Source organism: Trichoplusia ni, chromosome 6, assembly GCF_003590095.1.
Source record: "Trichoplusia ni isolate ovarian cell line Hi5 chromosome 6, tn1, whole genome shotgun sequence".
NCBI lineage: Eukaryota > Metazoa > Arthropoda > Insecta > Lepidoptera > Noctuidae > Trichoplusia > Trichoplusia ni.
Genome location: NC_039483.1, coordinates 16,459,387 through 16,478,539, shown reverse-complemented (window position 1 = coordinate 16,478,539; position 19,153 = coordinate 16,459,387). Strand labels below are relative to the sequence as shown.

At 32.5% G+C, this 19,153-nt stretch overlaps 1 protein-coding gene across 1 annotated transcript in view; it reads left to right on the top strand.

Annotated features, from left to right (window-relative positions):
- The window catches only part of LOC113495291 (elongation of very long chain fatty acids protein AAEL008004), a 33,589-nt gene extending 15,130 nt beyond the window's left edge, over window positions 1–18,459 (top strand). The window contains exons 2-7 of the mRNA XM_026873960.1: window positions 8,088–8,156; window positions 14,403–14,593; window positions 14,930–15,010; window positions 15,242–15,404; window positions 15,674–15,810; window positions 16,535–18,459. Coding sequence (XP_026729761.1) covers window positions 8,088–8,156; window positions 14,403–14,593; window positions 14,930–15,010; window positions 15,242–15,404; window positions 15,674–15,810; window positions 16,535–16,738 — 845 coding nt within the window. The 3' untranslated portion in view covers window positions 16,739–18,459. The remainder of the gene's footprint in view (window positions 1–8,087; window positions 8,157–14,402; window positions 14,594–14,929; window positions 15,011–15,241; window positions 15,405–15,673; window positions 15,811–16,534) is intronic.
- The last annotated feature ends 694 nt before the right edge of the window (window positions 18,460–19,153 follow it).

Genomic DNA, 19,153 nt, shown 5'->3' with positions numbered 1-19,153 from the left:
ATGTTTAAAAGTAGTGAAATCACATATTAGTATTAACAGGTATGCAAATGTATCCGTTTGTATTCACAAGTTTTAATTTGATATTTATGACACGATTATGTCTGAGTTCTTGGTATAAACACTAACGACGGTTTAAAATCCGATTAGTACTAGATACTCTTTTAACTCTATAAAGTAAGAAAATAATTAACTTTATTCTTACATTCTCGACTGTTTTTTTGATGGTAGATAATAAGCGTCTCTTAACGATTGTTTCTCATGCATGTTCCCTGAATAATTCGATTTAAATAAATAAATGCGGACAACATCACTTTCATTGTTCTGAACCTATAGTAAGTTGCTAAAACACTTGTGTTATGGAATTCAGATACAACGAAGGTACCACAAACACCCAGACCCGAGACAATGTAGAAATGTAAATTTTTATATTGACCCGACCGGGGATCGAACCCGGGACCTCAGAGCTAGCGACACCTTGAAACACGGAACGGCAGTTATTTTGCTTATAATCGTAAAGGCAATTGAAAACCATGAATACATGGAATTTCAAATTTAGCCTTATAGCATCGTTATTTTAAAAGGAATACGAAGAATAAATTTCTTAATATTGCTTACTTACTTATTAATATACATTTTATTAAATTTTAATTTAAGACGTAGCAATAGGCCCTATATCACCCCACTTTACACACAGACAAACGTCTCTATTCAAAAATCAATTTAACGACAAGCTTCATCCTCGTTCGTCACATAACCAATAACTCAGCCAAACTCAGCTGACAGCTATCAAATCAAGGCTGCTCGCTCTTATCCGCTATTACATACCTATTTAGTACCTTTAACTATTGTAATGTCACTGACACGCACTCAGACGTGTTAATGCTATGTCGTAATACTTAATTAGTAGTTCTATATTAAGATTATTAGGATGGTACTTAATATTACTAAGTATTCTTACAAAGTGAATCTCTCAAAACTGTTAAAAGGATTCGTCTTTAAATCTAAATACGTTAAGAACGTTCGCCATCTTAATAAGGCTAATTAAAATAGGAGGCTGGATCTCAGTTTATTTTTTTATTTCGTTTCATTCTGGTTGACTTGAGTATGCAATTTGCAACATACTATATCCTAGTCTGCGTCTCTCCTTTGGCTTGGGGCAGACTTTCATAAGAAAATCTTAGAAACTGTAGAGAATCTCAAAGAAGAAATTTTCCGAAAAATGTTGTTGATTGAATAATTCCTATGTCACATTATTTTGTACATGAACGATGATCCCCATGATTGCGGAATTCAAGGATGTATCAAAATTTAAATAAATCAGGTGTTCCAAAAGTTTATGATTTTCATTTCTAATAAAGATTTTTATATCTACGCAGTATTTTAGCTCTTTCAAATCTTAAGTATATTTAAAATAATGAAAAAAAGGATCAACAACCTTGCTTCAACTATAATCTTATGCGTTTACTTACCACTTGAGCTAACTTCACCGTCATAAGTAGGTACATTGTAAGCATATTTAACTTCTTTTGAGTGTAATGTTATTGTAAGCTACCTGTTTGACGTCATATAATATTGTTCCTCGCATAAATCACCCATACATTGTACAGAAATGAAAGACTTATTAAAAGAGTCGAGTGTGACGGGACCACTGGACTCCGCATCGTTAAGCTAAAGGAAAATTGAGTTTACGGATAGCTCAGTGATTGAGGTCCCCAAGCCAAGCCCACTGAGCGCGACGTGTCGCGGCTTCGATTCCCACGTAGGACAAGCGTTTGTGTGATTCACGAATGTTTGTTCTGAGTCTGGGTGCCTTTGTGCATGTGATTTGAATGTTTGTGAAATCCCCCGCGAGACAAGGAATTAATTCCTTAGTGCGGGAGTCGTTTTTGTGAGAAAAAAATTCTAAAAAAAATGGTCACCGGTAAAATTGATTAACTCCTGCACCAACAAGGGTTCTTGCATCTGTACTTAACCTCAATATTGACGGTTATTAGGGTTCGAGGCCCAAAGATTAAGAATGGACCATAGGTATTTATTTAAAACTAGCTGTGGGTAGAAGATATAAGTTATGATTTATACCGGCCCTGTTTTTTTCACATTTTCAATTGTATCTTCGCTCCTGACTATTAGTCGCAGCGTGATGGTTTATAGCCTAAAGCCTTCCTCGATGAGTGGTCTATTCAACACAAAAATATTTTTTCAATTCGGACCAGTAATTTCTGAGATTAGCGCGTTCAAACAAACAAACTCTTCAGCTTTATATATTAGTATAGATATAGAAGTATAGATTCATGTCTATTGCCGTTGCATACTCATGTCAAATGCAATCTAATTTCCCTGGGTACGCTATTATGTTTTAATAGCTATATCAATTGACCGATTTTGAATACACGGATGTCGATTTTCCGACCACCGGCACCGAAGTAAACACGATTTTGAATACACCTTTACGGAATTTAATAAGCCAGCAAAAGCTATTTTCAAATTTTGTTATTAAACAGATTTTGAATTAAAAACCTAAAGATCTAATGGTTGGTAAATGGTTTGACGTTGCTGAAAAAACAATGTCTCTTTGATACTTTTTATACGGTTCATGATTCTCTAACTCCATTTTTTTTTAATAAAAAATAAATGAATTAAGTCAATGTTTTGAATTTTTGTTTTTGTACAGTTGCTTAACACCTATTTTCGTATATCAGTAAAAACTTTAACTATTGTTACATATCTAACCTTAGGTTAATTGTTCGTAATGAAAGAATTTTTCAAAATATAAATCTTCTTATGCTACTTAAAGAACTAAAAAATTGACCCTCTAATTGCTCTGCAAAGTATTGTCTCTGTATAAGAGAAAAAACTATTGAATAGATAATTCATGGGATGTCTTCAGAATGCCAAAGCAAACCAAAAATAGTATACAAAAAGTCACCTTTTCATCTGTTAAGTACATCCTAAGTCTGGTTGCTACCTCGTCTGAAAACCCACGCCTTATAATCACTAGATTGACTCTTAGATAACGATTCAAATGTACATTCCTTATTGGCTTACAATAATATTAACTGCATCCTACTTGGTTATCAACATAATTTATAAAAGTAATTACTATTTTTTGTACCTATAGTACCAGCTTATAGACGTCCCACAGCTAGTCAAAGGCATTCAACTGCATAGGGTTAGTTTTCATTGAGCATCATCACCACGCTAACTTGAAAAAGCCACATTGCTACATATTTGAATGGGGTTGAACGCATACTTCGTGTATAAAAATCATAGAGCCGTAAAGCCACCACGACACATTTTTTATGTCTGCACAAATAATGTACACCGATCGGTAATATGAGCTCTTTTAGTAATCTTGTACTTGTTGAAGAAAAACACCGGTAAATCTTGGCTTTGTAGTGTGCAGGATTCCACAAATGTGTTACAAGTACTTTAAGACTGGTCATGTCGGCCACCAGAACCATGAATTCTCATATTAAGTTAGATTTATTCATTGATAAGTCATATTATGAGATGTAAATATACATAAAGTTTAGTGCAAACGTGGTGCCAACTGACAACTTGATCCAATATGTAGAGTTTTTAGGACATCAACGTAAGCAAAACCGCGGGACAATCATCAGGAACTTCAGGGAGTGGACTAAGATAGATAGCTTAGTAGAACAGTTTCACCGAGCTACTGATAAGATCAGCGATAGCAATCTACTAGTTTGCAGGACTACAACAAGCTTCACAAGTAGAAGAGTCACCGCTAAACGAAGCAAAGACGCGCTCAAAAGCATGTTTTACATAAAAAACAAACATGTTTATATTCAAATGCATTCAAGCCTTGACTTGGTGAAATGAATAGAGACGTTTTGCAATTTTATAATCGGAAAAATTCTGTTTGTCTGACCGTTTGTTGACATGTTTTATTGATGAAGTTAATAATTGTCATCTTAAAATAATTTACTGATGACCGGGTACAGGAACGTCATTTGTTTTAATAATGAAGTAGAGTAGAAGTAAAGCAAAGCACCATTACATTGTACGAATAGAGTAATGTGAAGGAAATAATGGTGTCGCCAAACTTATTAGGACCGACTGAACCTCGACGAAAAATAAATATAATTCAGTCCAAGGTGTCGCATCTAATTCGACTCGTGATAAATGACTTTGACTTTTTAGTTCAATGCATTGGAGATTGGAGGATTCAATCAGCTTTACCGCTCGGAGAAATTTAAATGGTTTACTGACGCTGAACCCTTTCTTTTAAGTCGCTCTTAATATTTAAGTCATTTAAAGGCAGCGTTCAAGAATATTTGACTGTTCAAATATTCTTAGAGCAATTATTTCAAGACTCTACAAGCCTTGCACATGAAACTTCTCAGCAAACCACGTCAAAATCATGCCAACTATCAAGACAATATTGAAAACCAGTTTTTATGTAAAAAGGAAACAATCTAAACTGACAAACTACTTGGTAAAAGAACTAGTCTTGTACCAAGACCTAATAACCTTAGCCATATTCTCACGACAACGAACCTTACTAAATCATAAACAGTCGTATCTCACCTAGACGAAGAACATGAAAAAGAACCTTATTTGTAGTAGATAAAGGTATAATTTTCCTTGAGTAAAATCCCAGTGAAATAATCAGCGTTGGAATGAAGAAAGACTAAGTGGAAAAGCATTGTTGTTCCGTTTTTATTTCTTCACAATTAACGTAGTGTTGAAACAATTCCTTGTGGTCGAAATTTAATTTGCTATATCAATTTTACTGTTTGTATAAAATTTGCATGTCTGTTAAAAGCATACTGGAAGTAATGGAAACTAATAAAACACAAATATCTTCTTTTTTTTGCGAAACATCGCTTATCTTAGCTTTTTTATATTAGCTTTTTTGTAGTGTAGAGCCTTTTTAGATTCACATTTGAGCAACTCTCTAAGTTTCTTATAAATACAGGTTAAGTTTCATTCATCAGCATTTACCAGGTATTCTAAAGCATAAGAACATCAGCTAGAATTTCCAAAAAAGAACGACTTTTACATTAAGGAATATAATTGTGTTGCTGGGGGCTCCACTAACATTCAAGTCACATACACAAAGACACCTAGAAATCAGAATAAGCATTCGTGTGACACAAACAGGGATTGAACCCGAGACACGTTTAGGTTTGGCGCTGTAACTTTGTCTCTCATCTATCTGAGCAGAGATCAATTCTTTCAGTACATTATATACCATCCAAAAATTTTCAAAAAATGTATTATTTCCTCATTTCATAATGAAACTACTAACAGTAACAATTACTTCTTAATTACCTAATATTAAGTGGTAATCTCCAAAATCATTAATTTGCCACACTTGCCAGACGTTTCGGAGAATTTATTGTTTCATAATGTGATTACAACATTTTAATGTTATGATCTGGACGCGTTGATTATTATTTTGCGTAATTGGTTTTTCAAAACTTTTCATTTTTATGGGTATGAATTTATGTGATACTTTTTTCGACATTATTTTATTTTACATTTGATCAAAGGAAATAAATATATGTCAAACAATATTTCTTAAGCTGACTTACATTTCTGCATAAAAACAAAAGAATTGAATACAAAACTGTTTATTGTTTTGTGGTTTACGCACTCAAATATTTTGAAAAAAAAAGAACTAAAACAGGAGACCTTACTTTCACATATTTACCACTTGGGCGACATTCATCGAAATGAAATTGCGACTACGGCTGGAGACAATTTTCTCCTTTTATAATATATGTATATTCTTAAGTAGCCGATTATGAAATGAATGATGTACATTATGAAACAATGGAAAAATAAAATAGAATATAAATTTCGGAACTTGTAAATCTGCATTTAATGAGGTATAATTTCAATATCATTCGTACGTACCTATAAAAAGAGAACAATGGAATCTTATCAGAAAAAAAATATGCTCAGATAAAAAATGAATATCGTTTTTATATGGCTTTTTAAATCGCATTTTATTGTCCTTTTAAAGTGTGATAATATAATATTACGTTATCGTGATGTTATTACATACTTGCAATATTTAGTATTTGTTTAGAACAATGGTTTATATTGAAACAAAAGTACTTAAACGGTTGCGAAGCTCGTGGATGCGTGTAACCCTGTCTCACCTGATAAAGGTTTGTTCTATCGATGAATATTTTTGAAAATACCGATACCGGTTTTCGAAAAGCAATTTAAGCTGTTCGTTCCAATAAAAATCCGTAATTATGACATGTGTACTAAGGGTCTACTGCCACGTCTCCAAGTCTAATTACTGAGAGTGCGGAAGAAAGATGCTATTGCAGGGCTGGTCTTGCCCTGTTACGCTTCCACAACCATAAATATATATCCTTTAAAACGAGGTCGCTGATAAAAATATAATAGTTATCAAAATGTGCGTTGGAATGGGTCTGAAAATATCCTTTAGCATTACAACAAGGCCATCACAACTTCATAAAACTATTCGACTTGAAAAGCCACCCGCGTCAACTGATGATTAAGGACTCCGGTCGTTGCCGAACTTTACTTTAAATATTATTTTATCTTGATGACGTGCATTTGGGAAGGCCTATGTCCAGCAGTGGACGAATGTGGGCTGACGATGATGATGATGATATTATTTTGTTATATTAATCAATATTATTATAGGTAACTAACATAAAAAGTAATGTAATTTAAAAAAAAACCCGTATACGTAACTTCCTCAACCTAAAATGATAAAGTTTATCGTGTTACTAAGTGAAATATCATCACTCTAATCAATTATCCTGCATAAATAAAATTAGAAATAATAAAATGTCGCTAATCAAATTTCTACACAAATGTTTTTTGAATGATTGCTACAATAATGTCTAATAATGAAATTAAGCCTTGAGGAATTTCTTAATTATTATAATGTTAGCTAATTACAATCGTTAAAGATAAAACATTACGTAATTATTGGAATGTTTCCGGAACAATCGATGCAATAAATGCGTTTCCAAATATGCATGATTTATTTGTAAAATATTTGCAATAATTTCAAAATAAATTGTATGGAAATAATGTCAAAAAAGAAATCCTATCAAAAAATGAAAGAGATCCATAAGTAATTATTTCATTGAAAACGTTCAAAAATACAATGGAAGTCAAAGCATTTGCAGAAATATAAGTAATTGCAATGAATGTCCATTTTAAAATAATATTTTTTTACATCTTTAAAAACTAGTGTTATTGACCTCCAACCAACTCGTTATTATAATATTTTTTTAAATTATAACAGGCTATTTGAGTCTCTGTCTTTTTTTGCAAGTTTTTCAACGTTAGTCGTACTAAATATGACAAAATTTGAAATGTATTGTTTGAAACTACGATTAAGGAAACCAGCAAGAATAAACTAAAATAAAACATAACAAGGAGAATTAAATTATCAGCGATTATTTTTATTAAAATTCTTACGACGATCGTTTATTTCATCTACGCTACGCTAAAAAAATAGCTTATGACAACACAAAGTAACGTTTTGCAAAAACGAGGCATTATTTAAAAGTTTTCGAAACTGTTTTGTCCTTTAACAAAGGGATCAAAGAGCAAAGACTGAACTAGCTTTTCATATAAGAACGAAAGAAAAAAATGACCATTAACATCCCTAATTGTTGATAGCAGATAGGCTTATGACGGAAAACAAGTGGGCCAGTGTCAACTCAAGGTCAACGATATGTTTTCGCAATAAACTAATTTACTTTTAATGCTCAATTTTGTTTGAATGCCAGTTTTCAATCGTAGTTTGACTGAGTAGTGCGTTTCGTCCTGCGGTTTGCTTTTTTTAAACTGCCAGTGCGTTGACGGTTTTCAAGTTGAGCCAAACTTTTTTGTGGTGTTTCGTTTTTAGTGGGAAAGTGCGTTGTATTTTTAAATTTGTATCTTTTAATTATATTTGAATTTAAATTGTTTTGAAATTGGCTGAAAAAAAATGGTCCTTTAATTTTTATGTAAATTTTTTACGAAGTCAATGACTTAAAAAATACACGTTTTTTTTAATTTTATTTCCATAATTATTTATTTTATGTTAAAGTTTAATTTAAGTGCGTTTTTTTTTTCAGGTCACACCACACACAACTCCACGATGTCGATCGTAGATTCCTACAGAAAATTTATGGAACGCAACAGCGGTAAGTAAAAAAAACAACTTTTCTATTATAAAAATATCGTGATATATATTATTACACGTAAATATTTATTTTTAGAAAACGTAACAACGAAACTAGTTTTCCATTTTTTATTTACATAATTTGAAGGTCAATTCTACTACATAACACGTATCTGCATTTTAATTTATATGATTGCGATCAGATGAAATTGTATATTTTGTTTTCATGGTCTTTGGGTCAAGGGCAAATATTCTTGTTTTTGAACAGCGATATAAATGCCACCGGTCTTTAGCGTTGTTAGTAGGACAAAGATTAATTTCCGGTGTCATTGCATAAATTAATTAATCTTAGTGTTTTGTAAGTAACGTTCAATAGTAGCTTAAAGAGTTAAGTAATATCCTTAGGTATGTGTCGGTGTTGTGAGGCGTTGACGTCATCGTGCTTTCGGCTGTCATGTCCCTGAAGAAGGTAGCTTAGTACGCGGGACGATGAAAGTACGAGCTCTAAATATGCTTTCGTAAGATAGGGTAGCGCAGAGAAGCGCCCGAGTAGGTACGATCTTCTCCCCTAAAATAAAAGTCCCGGGTGACAGGCAAGGCATTGTTTTTAGTTCATTTATAGAATCCCTGATTGGAACCACCATACAGGAACCACTGCACGAAGTATAGTCTCATTTCGTTCTCATTTTGAAATAAAAGATAATGATACGCCAATGATTTGATCAATCAAATTTTAGAATCAAAGTTTATATTCAATAACAATAAAACCGAAAGTTCACAACCACCATGCCCAAAACGGAAGGGCACAATATCCTCACTAATTCCGAGTAATCTTGCTTCATTGTATTTAAAGAGTGATAATTGTAATTAAACGTGTTTTTTTCGTAATCGCATTTGTTATGGATATTGTTAAATCTAAATCTATCACGGTTACTTCTAATTACACGAGTATTCTGTTTATTAATTCTTGTAGGTAACTAATAAATAACGAAGTTAACAAAAAAAAATAGATATATTTAAAAAGTATTGGAAACGTATTTTTTCTTTTATCTTGGTGACTAAAAATGGACGGTAAACAGTGATGAAAAAAAAACTATTATAAAGAATTCAACGACAAATTTAATAAACTATTAATTGCAATTAGGGGTTTTCCAATTATAAATTCTAAAGAGTCAAATTAATTACTCAAGACTGTATTATAAAAAATACTGTTAGAATAATTACCTACAACAAATAAAAATTCTTATGATTGCTAATTACAAAAGATCACCGAAATTCCGTATGAATACATTTTTTTATGTAAATGATCGGAATTTATTCTTTTGTATTTTCATTTAAACTTAACATTGACCCTGATTTGATTATATGTATGCATAATTATAAATGTATATGTGTATAAATTACAAAATTAATTTATGTATAAGGTGGGGGCTCTCGTGGGCTATCGCAAAGGACTTTCAGTAAAACAATTGCAGATGTGGAATTATCTTTATCACGAATACAACAATTCTAATGCTTTATGAGAAATATCGCGAAGGTACGGTACATTGCCGGTTATGTTATATCACTTTTTATATCATAGCTACCCGACTCCGCAATGTACAGCAATCAGCACGATATCTCGCCTACTTAAATGAGCCTTAATTTGATAGACGATGGTAGGTGTAAAAGCCATTAGTTTTATAGCACAACAAGTAAATTTTGAAGGATTAATACAGACATCCTTATTTCTATGCATTCATTATTTGTCAGGTGTGTAAAATACAATAAAATTTTAAATCGAATTGCATTCATAAATTTTGAGGTGTGAAAATATTGGCATTAAATTTTTCATGGCTATTAAAATAAATGAGGCAATCCTTTTGTTTGGTTAGCTTTATATGTATTTATTGTTCCTACAGCCTTCTCGGTTTAGAGGTTAATGCAAGCAATCATTTGTGCTAAATGCAAATATTTAAATCTTAAGTAAAAAAACAATCTTGAAATTTTATTGCCTATATTTTGGAAATAAGGAAATATAAGGTCGAAATAAGAACTTGATTGAATTCTAATCCAAACTATAGTTTACCTTAACAATTTAATATCTAATTTAGATTGAAATATCAACAACCTACAAGACATGTATTGGGCTTCTATACAATTAATTTCATATTAATGAACTGTGTTCTCACATGTATTGGGATTGCCACTCTAGATTCAAATAGAACAGGAGTTAATGACGCATCAGCTCATATTTTACTCAATGAACTGACACTACCACGATCCACTGCTGTCCTCTGCCTTTCGCATCTAGACCTAGCAAGCTATATTTTTCGTCCAAGTCTATCCTTGTATCATATAATTATAATATACTAGCTGTCCGGGCGAACTAAGTACCTCTTAACAGTTGAGGTAAGTTTAATTTTTTTGCCAACTAAATAAATTCACTGTTTCTTTGAAAGAGATTGATAGTCGTGATCTAGTCCAAGCGGTTTAGACTCCAAAGTTTACCTATACAAACTGCTTTTAATGTTTAAAGTTTCTCTACGTTATTTTATGTACGTTTTTACAAGTCTTACATATTACTTTTATTGTCTAAGCAAAGGGTGTCCGGAAAATATCACTATTAGCCATAGGCCCGCCATTGTACCGTTACACTAAATAATGAACTTCACTTTTGTAATTCTATGGTGTTTACTAAAGAGTATTATATTTAAAGACAATTACACCGTCCTTGCATGTAGTTCAACTTGCCTAATATGTGTAACACGCTGCAATAATTACTATAATTCTTTTGCATAGCAAGACTTTCCGTGGTGATTATAATTATACTTATGATGATATGATTGACGTTTGGTAGAATAAAACACATGTTTTATCTTGATGTGTAATGAGCTTTTGTGAAATACGGTCGTATTGTTAAAACTCTTGTTCATGGGAATGAAAAAAATACTCAAGTATTTGATCAAAAACGGGCAATTAAAAAAGAAAATTTAAGTATCTAATTGTTGATTGGGGGATAAGTCCGTTTAATATATGTAATATTGATCATTCATATAAGGGAGGCCAAAAACTATCAAAGATATTGCTTTACTCCATTTTACCATATCTGTAATACTATGACGATTATAACAATATTTACAAAACTGATTCAAATCAATTCGAAATTTTGATTATTTTTCATCCGAATCAAAACGTAGAAGGAAATTATTTTGCATGACAAAGGGGAAGTAAAAGCCTTACACCACCTCTAAAAGTAAAACTTTTTCATTTGTCGAAGCGAGACAACGCTCTACGACATGTCGTATTCCATCTTGCTCTCACACCAGGTGGAATACGGAAAGGCACATACCTTAACGCTTAGATGGCTTCATAATAAAATTATACAGTTGTTAATAATAATAAACGTCACAAAGGTTAGGCCGAGCCCAACAATCTTGATGCAAAAGGTCTTTTAATAAATTGATGACTAAAATTGTCTGAATGGAGATGTCATTGCAATTAACTGATTGCTGATATGATGCCCTAGAGTAGGACTGTTGTCGTTGTGTGAGCAAGACGCCGTTACGTGTGCTGTATAGTTGCATTCCTCTTTTTCAATGATAGTGGTCCCACAAACAGTTCATAGTAAAAGGATCGATCGCACCTTTTCCGTAGATGTTTTATTGCAACTATACTTAAATATTGCTGTGTTGTAAATTTTGCGCGAAGTGACTCAACGCTTGCTTAGAGTACCAAGAATACATGATCAAAGAAATAATGATTATATTAAATGGTCTGTAACTCATATTCTTACAAAATCCAATTTTTTTTATGCATTTTTTGACGATAAAGCTTTTTTATTGTTGCTTATTGACAAATTGTTTGTATTACTCCTGTAGTGGTTTTCGTGTTAAGACATATTCTTTGTGATGCAGAAGATGCCCAATGTTAGCGGCACTGTTTATAGAGGTTAGATGTTTTGTTTGGTATCGTCAGATGTTCGGTGTCGAAGGGAAAGAAGAGGAAGTGTTAGCATGTTAAAGAGATCTCTTGTTATTTTGGCAAGCACGCAAATTGCTCTTGACTGCAAGTCACTGACTTCTCTCAGTCTAGTCTCATTAACAGCCATGACGGTCGAAAAATTTCGCTAATTCGACGAGATTGACAGTTTGCAAAACTGATGTTCTCCAAGCAAAATAGGTTGTAGCGATCAATTTGAATAAAAAACCGAGATGAAGTTTAAGAAAAGAAGGAGGATGGATAGTCAAATTAGAGATTCCTTATTCAAATAAAATATTTCTTTTTCAATATCAGAAAACTAGCATGCTGCCAAATAAACTCCAAAATTACGCAACATCGTTCTATAGCAATAAAAAATCAGCAAACTGATAGATAAACACTCACATATTCCCAATATTATTATTACAGTACACTGACCATGTTTACCAGTTTAAACCCATCGCGATATGGTGATTAAATCGTTACATCGACGATGTCACTATGTTTATTGAACAAACGTGTGAGGACTTGAAAGTACATTCTTAGTGGTGGGTCTAGGAGATGTGTTTTTGTTTCGAATCTGAACGACGTCTTCTGCGCACTTTGAAGCTTATTAGAATGGAATTTATGACAGTGATAATGGTCTATAGTGTCTGACAAAAACCAGGAAATTGTACAATCGTTTTTTGATGCTAAGGATTGGATCACTATTTGACTAAGGACTACTATAGAAGTGTTTATTCTTGAGAAAGGATATGGTTTTATATAGTTACCGTCCTGTAGTAATAAGTCTGTTGAATATTTTGAAGAGGAATCCGCTGTCAGATCTGATTAAATCAGATAATCCAATGGAATATTGAATTGGTTGAGATGATCCTTATTTGATCATATTTTTAATTTTTATATCAAATCTCGAGCTTAACATTAGTTTACTAAAGAACATTAGGCATATTAAAAATAATATATTATTTAAAAAAATGCGTTACTATGATAGTGATTATTAAATACTTTATATCCTTAAAAAACTAAGTTATATTAATAATCCCAGGACAAGAAATAATTAAAAAGAAAAATGAACGTTCATTTCAGTTGAGATTCATTTATCCCAAAATAAATTTATTTAAAATAATGAAAATGCAAATTTTTAATATTTTGAATAAACTTTTTTGTATTACGAATTCGATTCTTTAAAACCCGTAAAAAATGTATGATCATTTACATTTTACCGCTCTGTCTTATAATAAAATGCGTGTACCATAACCTGCGCATACGCACAGCCCCGCAAACAAATATGATTATTATTGTAATCAACTTAGTGTTGTTTCCGCCTATTTTGACGTAATCCAGACGCAATGAAATAGTTATACAATGTAATGTGCCTAAGGCCCTTCCCTGTCTACATTCAAAAAACAATCGATTAAATGGTAATCACACCTTTTGAATAATTTATTCTTTAAGCTATGACTAGCTTCCGAAATATTTCTGATAATTCGGAATGGAAGGAGAATTATGGGGTATTCAGAAACCAGATTTTCTGCCCGTTTGTTTATTATTGACTAAGATCATTATTGAAATATTATCCTCTTTCTTATGACGTTACGTAATATTACGGAAACGGAATAATTACAAGATAATAAAATAAACGACAGTTATTATTTATTTTCCTGTATAATCTTGTTTGTTTACAAGGCTTGTTTAGCTCTATAATAATAACATAAAGTCCTGTGAATATTTTTTGATGCAGAGGATAACGTCAACCTTTCCATGATACAACTACCTAAATAATAATTAAAATAATAAGAATATTCTAATTCTAATTTTAAAATAACCACTTAGAGCCGCTCAGAATTACAATAGCAATCATTTGCGGAGGAAAACCTTTGCTTGTGCCAATCGTTTATTAGGTGGTGAAAAATTGCAAAATGTTTAGTTTATTTAAATATCGTAATGTATACCTAAGGAAAAGGCTCATCATTTAGTATCAAGCTTGTGTCCTGGATCAAATTAAACAGGTTACATAATTGTTATACATAATTATTACGAGCCATTGCTCCACTGCACAAGTCCTCTCCTCTTTTTTTGTCTCTCTCAAAAGCCGTAAGAGACCAATTCGGTAATATCGAAGGTCATCTCGCTATCTCTGCCTGATTCGCTTGACTTGACTCGCTGAAATTGGTTTTGTTTTATGGACTATTTGTTGGTAATTTTAGCTCATGACTTCGATTCTATGCGACAAACTTAACAAGACCAAGTCCACTTGAATAAATATATCTGTCAATATTAATAGAGATGCATTCTATTTTTCCAGATCCTCGGACGGAGAACTGGTGGCTAATGTCTGGACCAGGGCCACTACTTACACTCTTGGCTACTTACCTCTACTTCTGCACCTCAGTCGGACCTCGATACATGAGAGATAGGAAACCATACGACTTGAAGAACACCATTGCTCTCTATAATGTCTCACAGATCCTGATGAGTGTCTTTCTGGTTTATGAGGTAAGTATAACAAGCCAGATATATTCCCTAACTCTCAAAGTTTGGTTCTGTTTTTATTTTGATTCGGTTTTTGATTCGGTCTTGAATTTGTATTATCAAACTAAACCAAGACTCGACAGTTATGCTTGTTCAGTAATTTCTGAATGGCAATCGGAATTCCTACACCAGATCTAGAAAATTTCCAATACTATCGGTATTAGAAAGATTTGAAGGTTGAAGGAAAAGAACTTATGGTCATTAAAATTTATGTGTCGTTGGTAGAGATTATTCCCTTTTATGGGTTATTATGAATATATGTTATATGTAAAATCATGAGGAAATAATTTTCATTTTCAGGGTTTAGCTTCCGGATGGTGGAATGACTACAACTTTTCATGCCAACCAGTTGACTATTCCAACAGCCCTAAGGCTACCAGAGTAAGTGCTTCATATAAGTTTATTTATTCAATTATATTTATAATTCACATTTATACGATATAAGTTCAGCTAAGCATTAAGCATTTGAGCATTGTTTTGTGAAATTATGACCTACAAAAAAAACAATTATTAAATTTATTTCTTAAATATTTGTGGTATATATTATATACGAGGGGGGCCAGGATTATACGTATACTTAGCTACTTCTTAATCGATTATTATTTTTTCCAGATGGCAGCGGCAGTCTGGTGGTACTTCACAGCAAAGATCATTGAGCTTCTGGACACAGTCTTCTTTGTTTTAAGAAAGAAGAACAGACAGATCACGTTCTTGCACCTGTACCACCACTTCATGATGCCCATCTGTGCATGGATCGGTGTCAAATTCTTGCCAGGTATGTTATGAAATCAAAATCAAGGGATACATTATTCTTGTAATAACACATCCAACAGAACTATAAAGTTTCCGAAAAATTGTGATAGTTAAATGAAATAAAAACTAAAACCCGAAAAAAACTATATTCGATGCCTAGCAATCAAAAAGAAATAAAGAAAAGGATATGCATAATTTTTTACTAGATACAGTTAATATTCTATTTTTCATTCCAAAACTCTTACAAAAACTACTTCATAACCTCCTAACCTTCTTCTTCTGATATTTCAGGTGGCCATGGAACACTCCTCGGAGTCATCAACTCGTTCATCCACATCATCATGTACACTTACTACCTGATCTCTGGTCTCGGTCCTCAGTACCAGAAATACCTTTGGTGGAAGAGGCACGTCACTACTCTGCAGTTGGTATGTATTTTGAAAGGAGTTTTATTGTTTCTGTTATGAAATCGTAAAGAAAGACGCTCTTTCAATAGGGACAACTGACTTTGCACCTTTCATACGCTGAAATCATTGATTTCATTTTAGATTTCTGATAACGATAAATATAAACGATTTAATTTTTATTTGGTTCAAAACTAGATACGTGGTAGAAAAAAATAATAACTCAAAGTACTAGGAGGTAGGTCAGGTACATTAACTTAGCCAACTAATATATTAGATTCTGAAATTAACAAAATGCTAAATAATTAAAGAAATTAAAAACCACAAAATTTATTTATGCAATTTAATTAAAATACCGTACCAAGTATATTAATTTGCAAGTCTTACATCCGCTAAAGTTTAATTTTATGTAAATTACTAATTTACTACATTTGTAAATTCTTTACTCTTTAGAAATGGTAAATAACAAGGCAAATATTTGTATCGCTGCCTTGATATCCTAGTGGTATAGGTCAGCACGCCAAACCAACGTGTCACGGTCTTTATCCCCTGCAAGACAAGCCTTTGGCTCATCCATGAATGTTCTGGTGTCTTTGTGGCTGTGACATGCATGGTTACGAAACTCAACCCAATGTGTTTGGATAAATGTATTCAATATCTTTCGTAGTATATGTTTTCTCATGTTCATGTCCATAATTATGCAAACGTTAACCGGTTTATGAAACTTACCTTCTTCTTTTATTTCCAGATACAATTCTGCATCATTTTCTACCACAACTTTAGTGTAATGTTCGGTGACTGCAACTACCCTAAGGGCATTAACTTCTTACTGTCCCTCAACGCTGGTCTCTTCATCTACATGTTTGGTAACTTCTACTACCTCAGCTACGTCAAGAGCAGAAACCCCCAAAAGAACCAAGTTACTGTAGATGATAAAGACAAAGAGTGCTAGTAAAAGACTTCAATTGTGATAGTTCTAGTTTTTAAGATTTAAACGAGTTGTGGACTGGCTTTTTGCTGTGTGATATATTTTATGTGTTCAGGATTTTGCTGTTTGAATGTTGACAAAGAACTATATTTTTTTTATTGTGAACTTTGATTTATTATTAAGAAATTTTCCATCGTGGAACTTTGGCATAGAATCGTAGCTTAAAATTTCATCAATTTGAGTGAAGAACTATAGAAATGCTTGACAGAGGATAAGAGAGGATTACAAAGATGTTCGAAGTCTTAATCTAAGCTCTTACAATTAACATTTTTATACCAAACCAAAGTGTGATAGTTTGAAAAATGGGCAAAATCCCAAACACATATGACAAAGTACAACGACATTCTGAATAGACTTTACTTCTATTAGATTAGTTGTTTGTATATTTGTACAAATAGTTGGATGTTCGGTTAAGGTATGTTATATTAATATATCCGTACTCATTGGACCTTTTGTTATTACGCTTCTTATTTTAATTTGATCTTCTTAAGAAATATTGTAGTTTTTCAATGACGGGCAACTCATACTGCATAGCCTAAATGGTTGAAGAAGATCAAAGATTTGAAATAAAAGTTTATAAGACAATTGCGAATTCGAATGTTAAATCCTTCAGATGTAATGAACTGCGAAATTAAAAGTACGTCAGTGTCAAAATGAGAATGTCATTTCCATACATTTTTAATCGAGTCTGCGTCAATGCAATGTTGTAATACCTAGACTCTTTTATATTATTTTCTTTTGCGATATTAAATTTTATTCAATCGCTTTGATTTACTTCGATTTTGCATAAGTATGCAAGTTGCCCTTGGTATAATTCCATGCATTACGGCCGATCAAAACGCACCCCATAGATGATTGAAAAAAGAGAGAGAAAATAAGTTATCAAAGTATTATATCTTAAAAAGGTACTTATGTATGTATCATGCGCTACACTGTTTATGGCTAATGCAAAAGATTTCTGACGCTGCCCACTTTAAAAACGATGGCAGTTTAGTGACGGTGAAATGGTCATTTACACTCCAGGAAAATAAAATTGTGGTGTCTAAGTATTTAAATATTAGAAATATATCTGTAGATACATTTTGAGTGTAAATATGGTCCTCAACCAAATACAATTTAGAATATGCACAACAGGAGGAAGGCAAGTCCGGAATCTGACGCCATATTTGGCATTATGAGCCGTCGCCCCATCACGCCCTGCACCCAACACAAATTTTTTATACTTTTTCACATCAGCCGCAAATATGACTTCACGATCGGTCGCAAAGCATGTAAATGTACCCTTAGATCAAACAGTATTTGTATCTTACTCTATTTTAATATAAGTTACTTTCTTTTATTTTTATTTTGTATTTAAATCCGTTCCTTTAATTTTGTTGTTATTTTTATTGATTTAACTATTCCTTTAATGACTGATTTTGATTACTTATGATTTCGGTCGCCATGATTACAAATATTATTATTATATGCAGAATTTTCGTCATTGTAAAATAGCTAATACTTTATTTTGGATATACGATATTATTTTAATTCTAAGTTGTTATATTAAATTTAGGATAACGTATTTCGAAAACAGTTTTGATCACATCAATTTAATGAAAGGTACAAATTTAAACGAATTTAATTATCCTTTGTTCTCTACAAAATATTCTAAATACGATTTTACCTGACAAAAAACCGACGTCAGCGAGGCAGACCCAAACGGAGATGGCGGGATGACCTGGATTCGTTCTTACCGAACTGGTCACTCGCGGCTCATGACAGAGACAAGTGGAAGAAGAGTGGGGAGGCCTTTGCCCAGCAGTGGGACATTCCAGGCTAGTAATAATAACGATTTTAGGAAGAGGTAAATATGAAAAAAATGTGTCATTCCAATAAAATAAAATCATGAAAATACGGAAACACGCAGTAGGGATGGTTCGCAAATGAGCTCTTCTAACTTATTACCGTTTATTATGATGTATTTGCAATGATGTAATCATGATATAATTATGCAAAGTTCTAGAAAGTAATTCAATACATTCATTAGAATACAGTTTTGTCATTAGGTACTTTGTCAAATATTTTGCAGAGAATACAGGGTATATTTTATATGAAAAAAAGAAAACTGCTTAAACAAACACAGAAGACTTGTAATTTTAAGAGGATCAGAAATAAATGGGTAATTTTTATTATAATTTGTTTGTTTTAATGCCTCATACGAGTACTTAGCCGGGTATTGGAGATCTAACTGTTTTGACTCTCTAGATAATTCTTATCATATAAATGTTGTTCGGAATCTGATATAAAAGTTTTCTGAAGAAATACTCAAATCTAGTTCATAAATAATTGATTTGCTTAAAAAGAATTTCGTAACCTTCCAGTAATGTCGTATGAAAA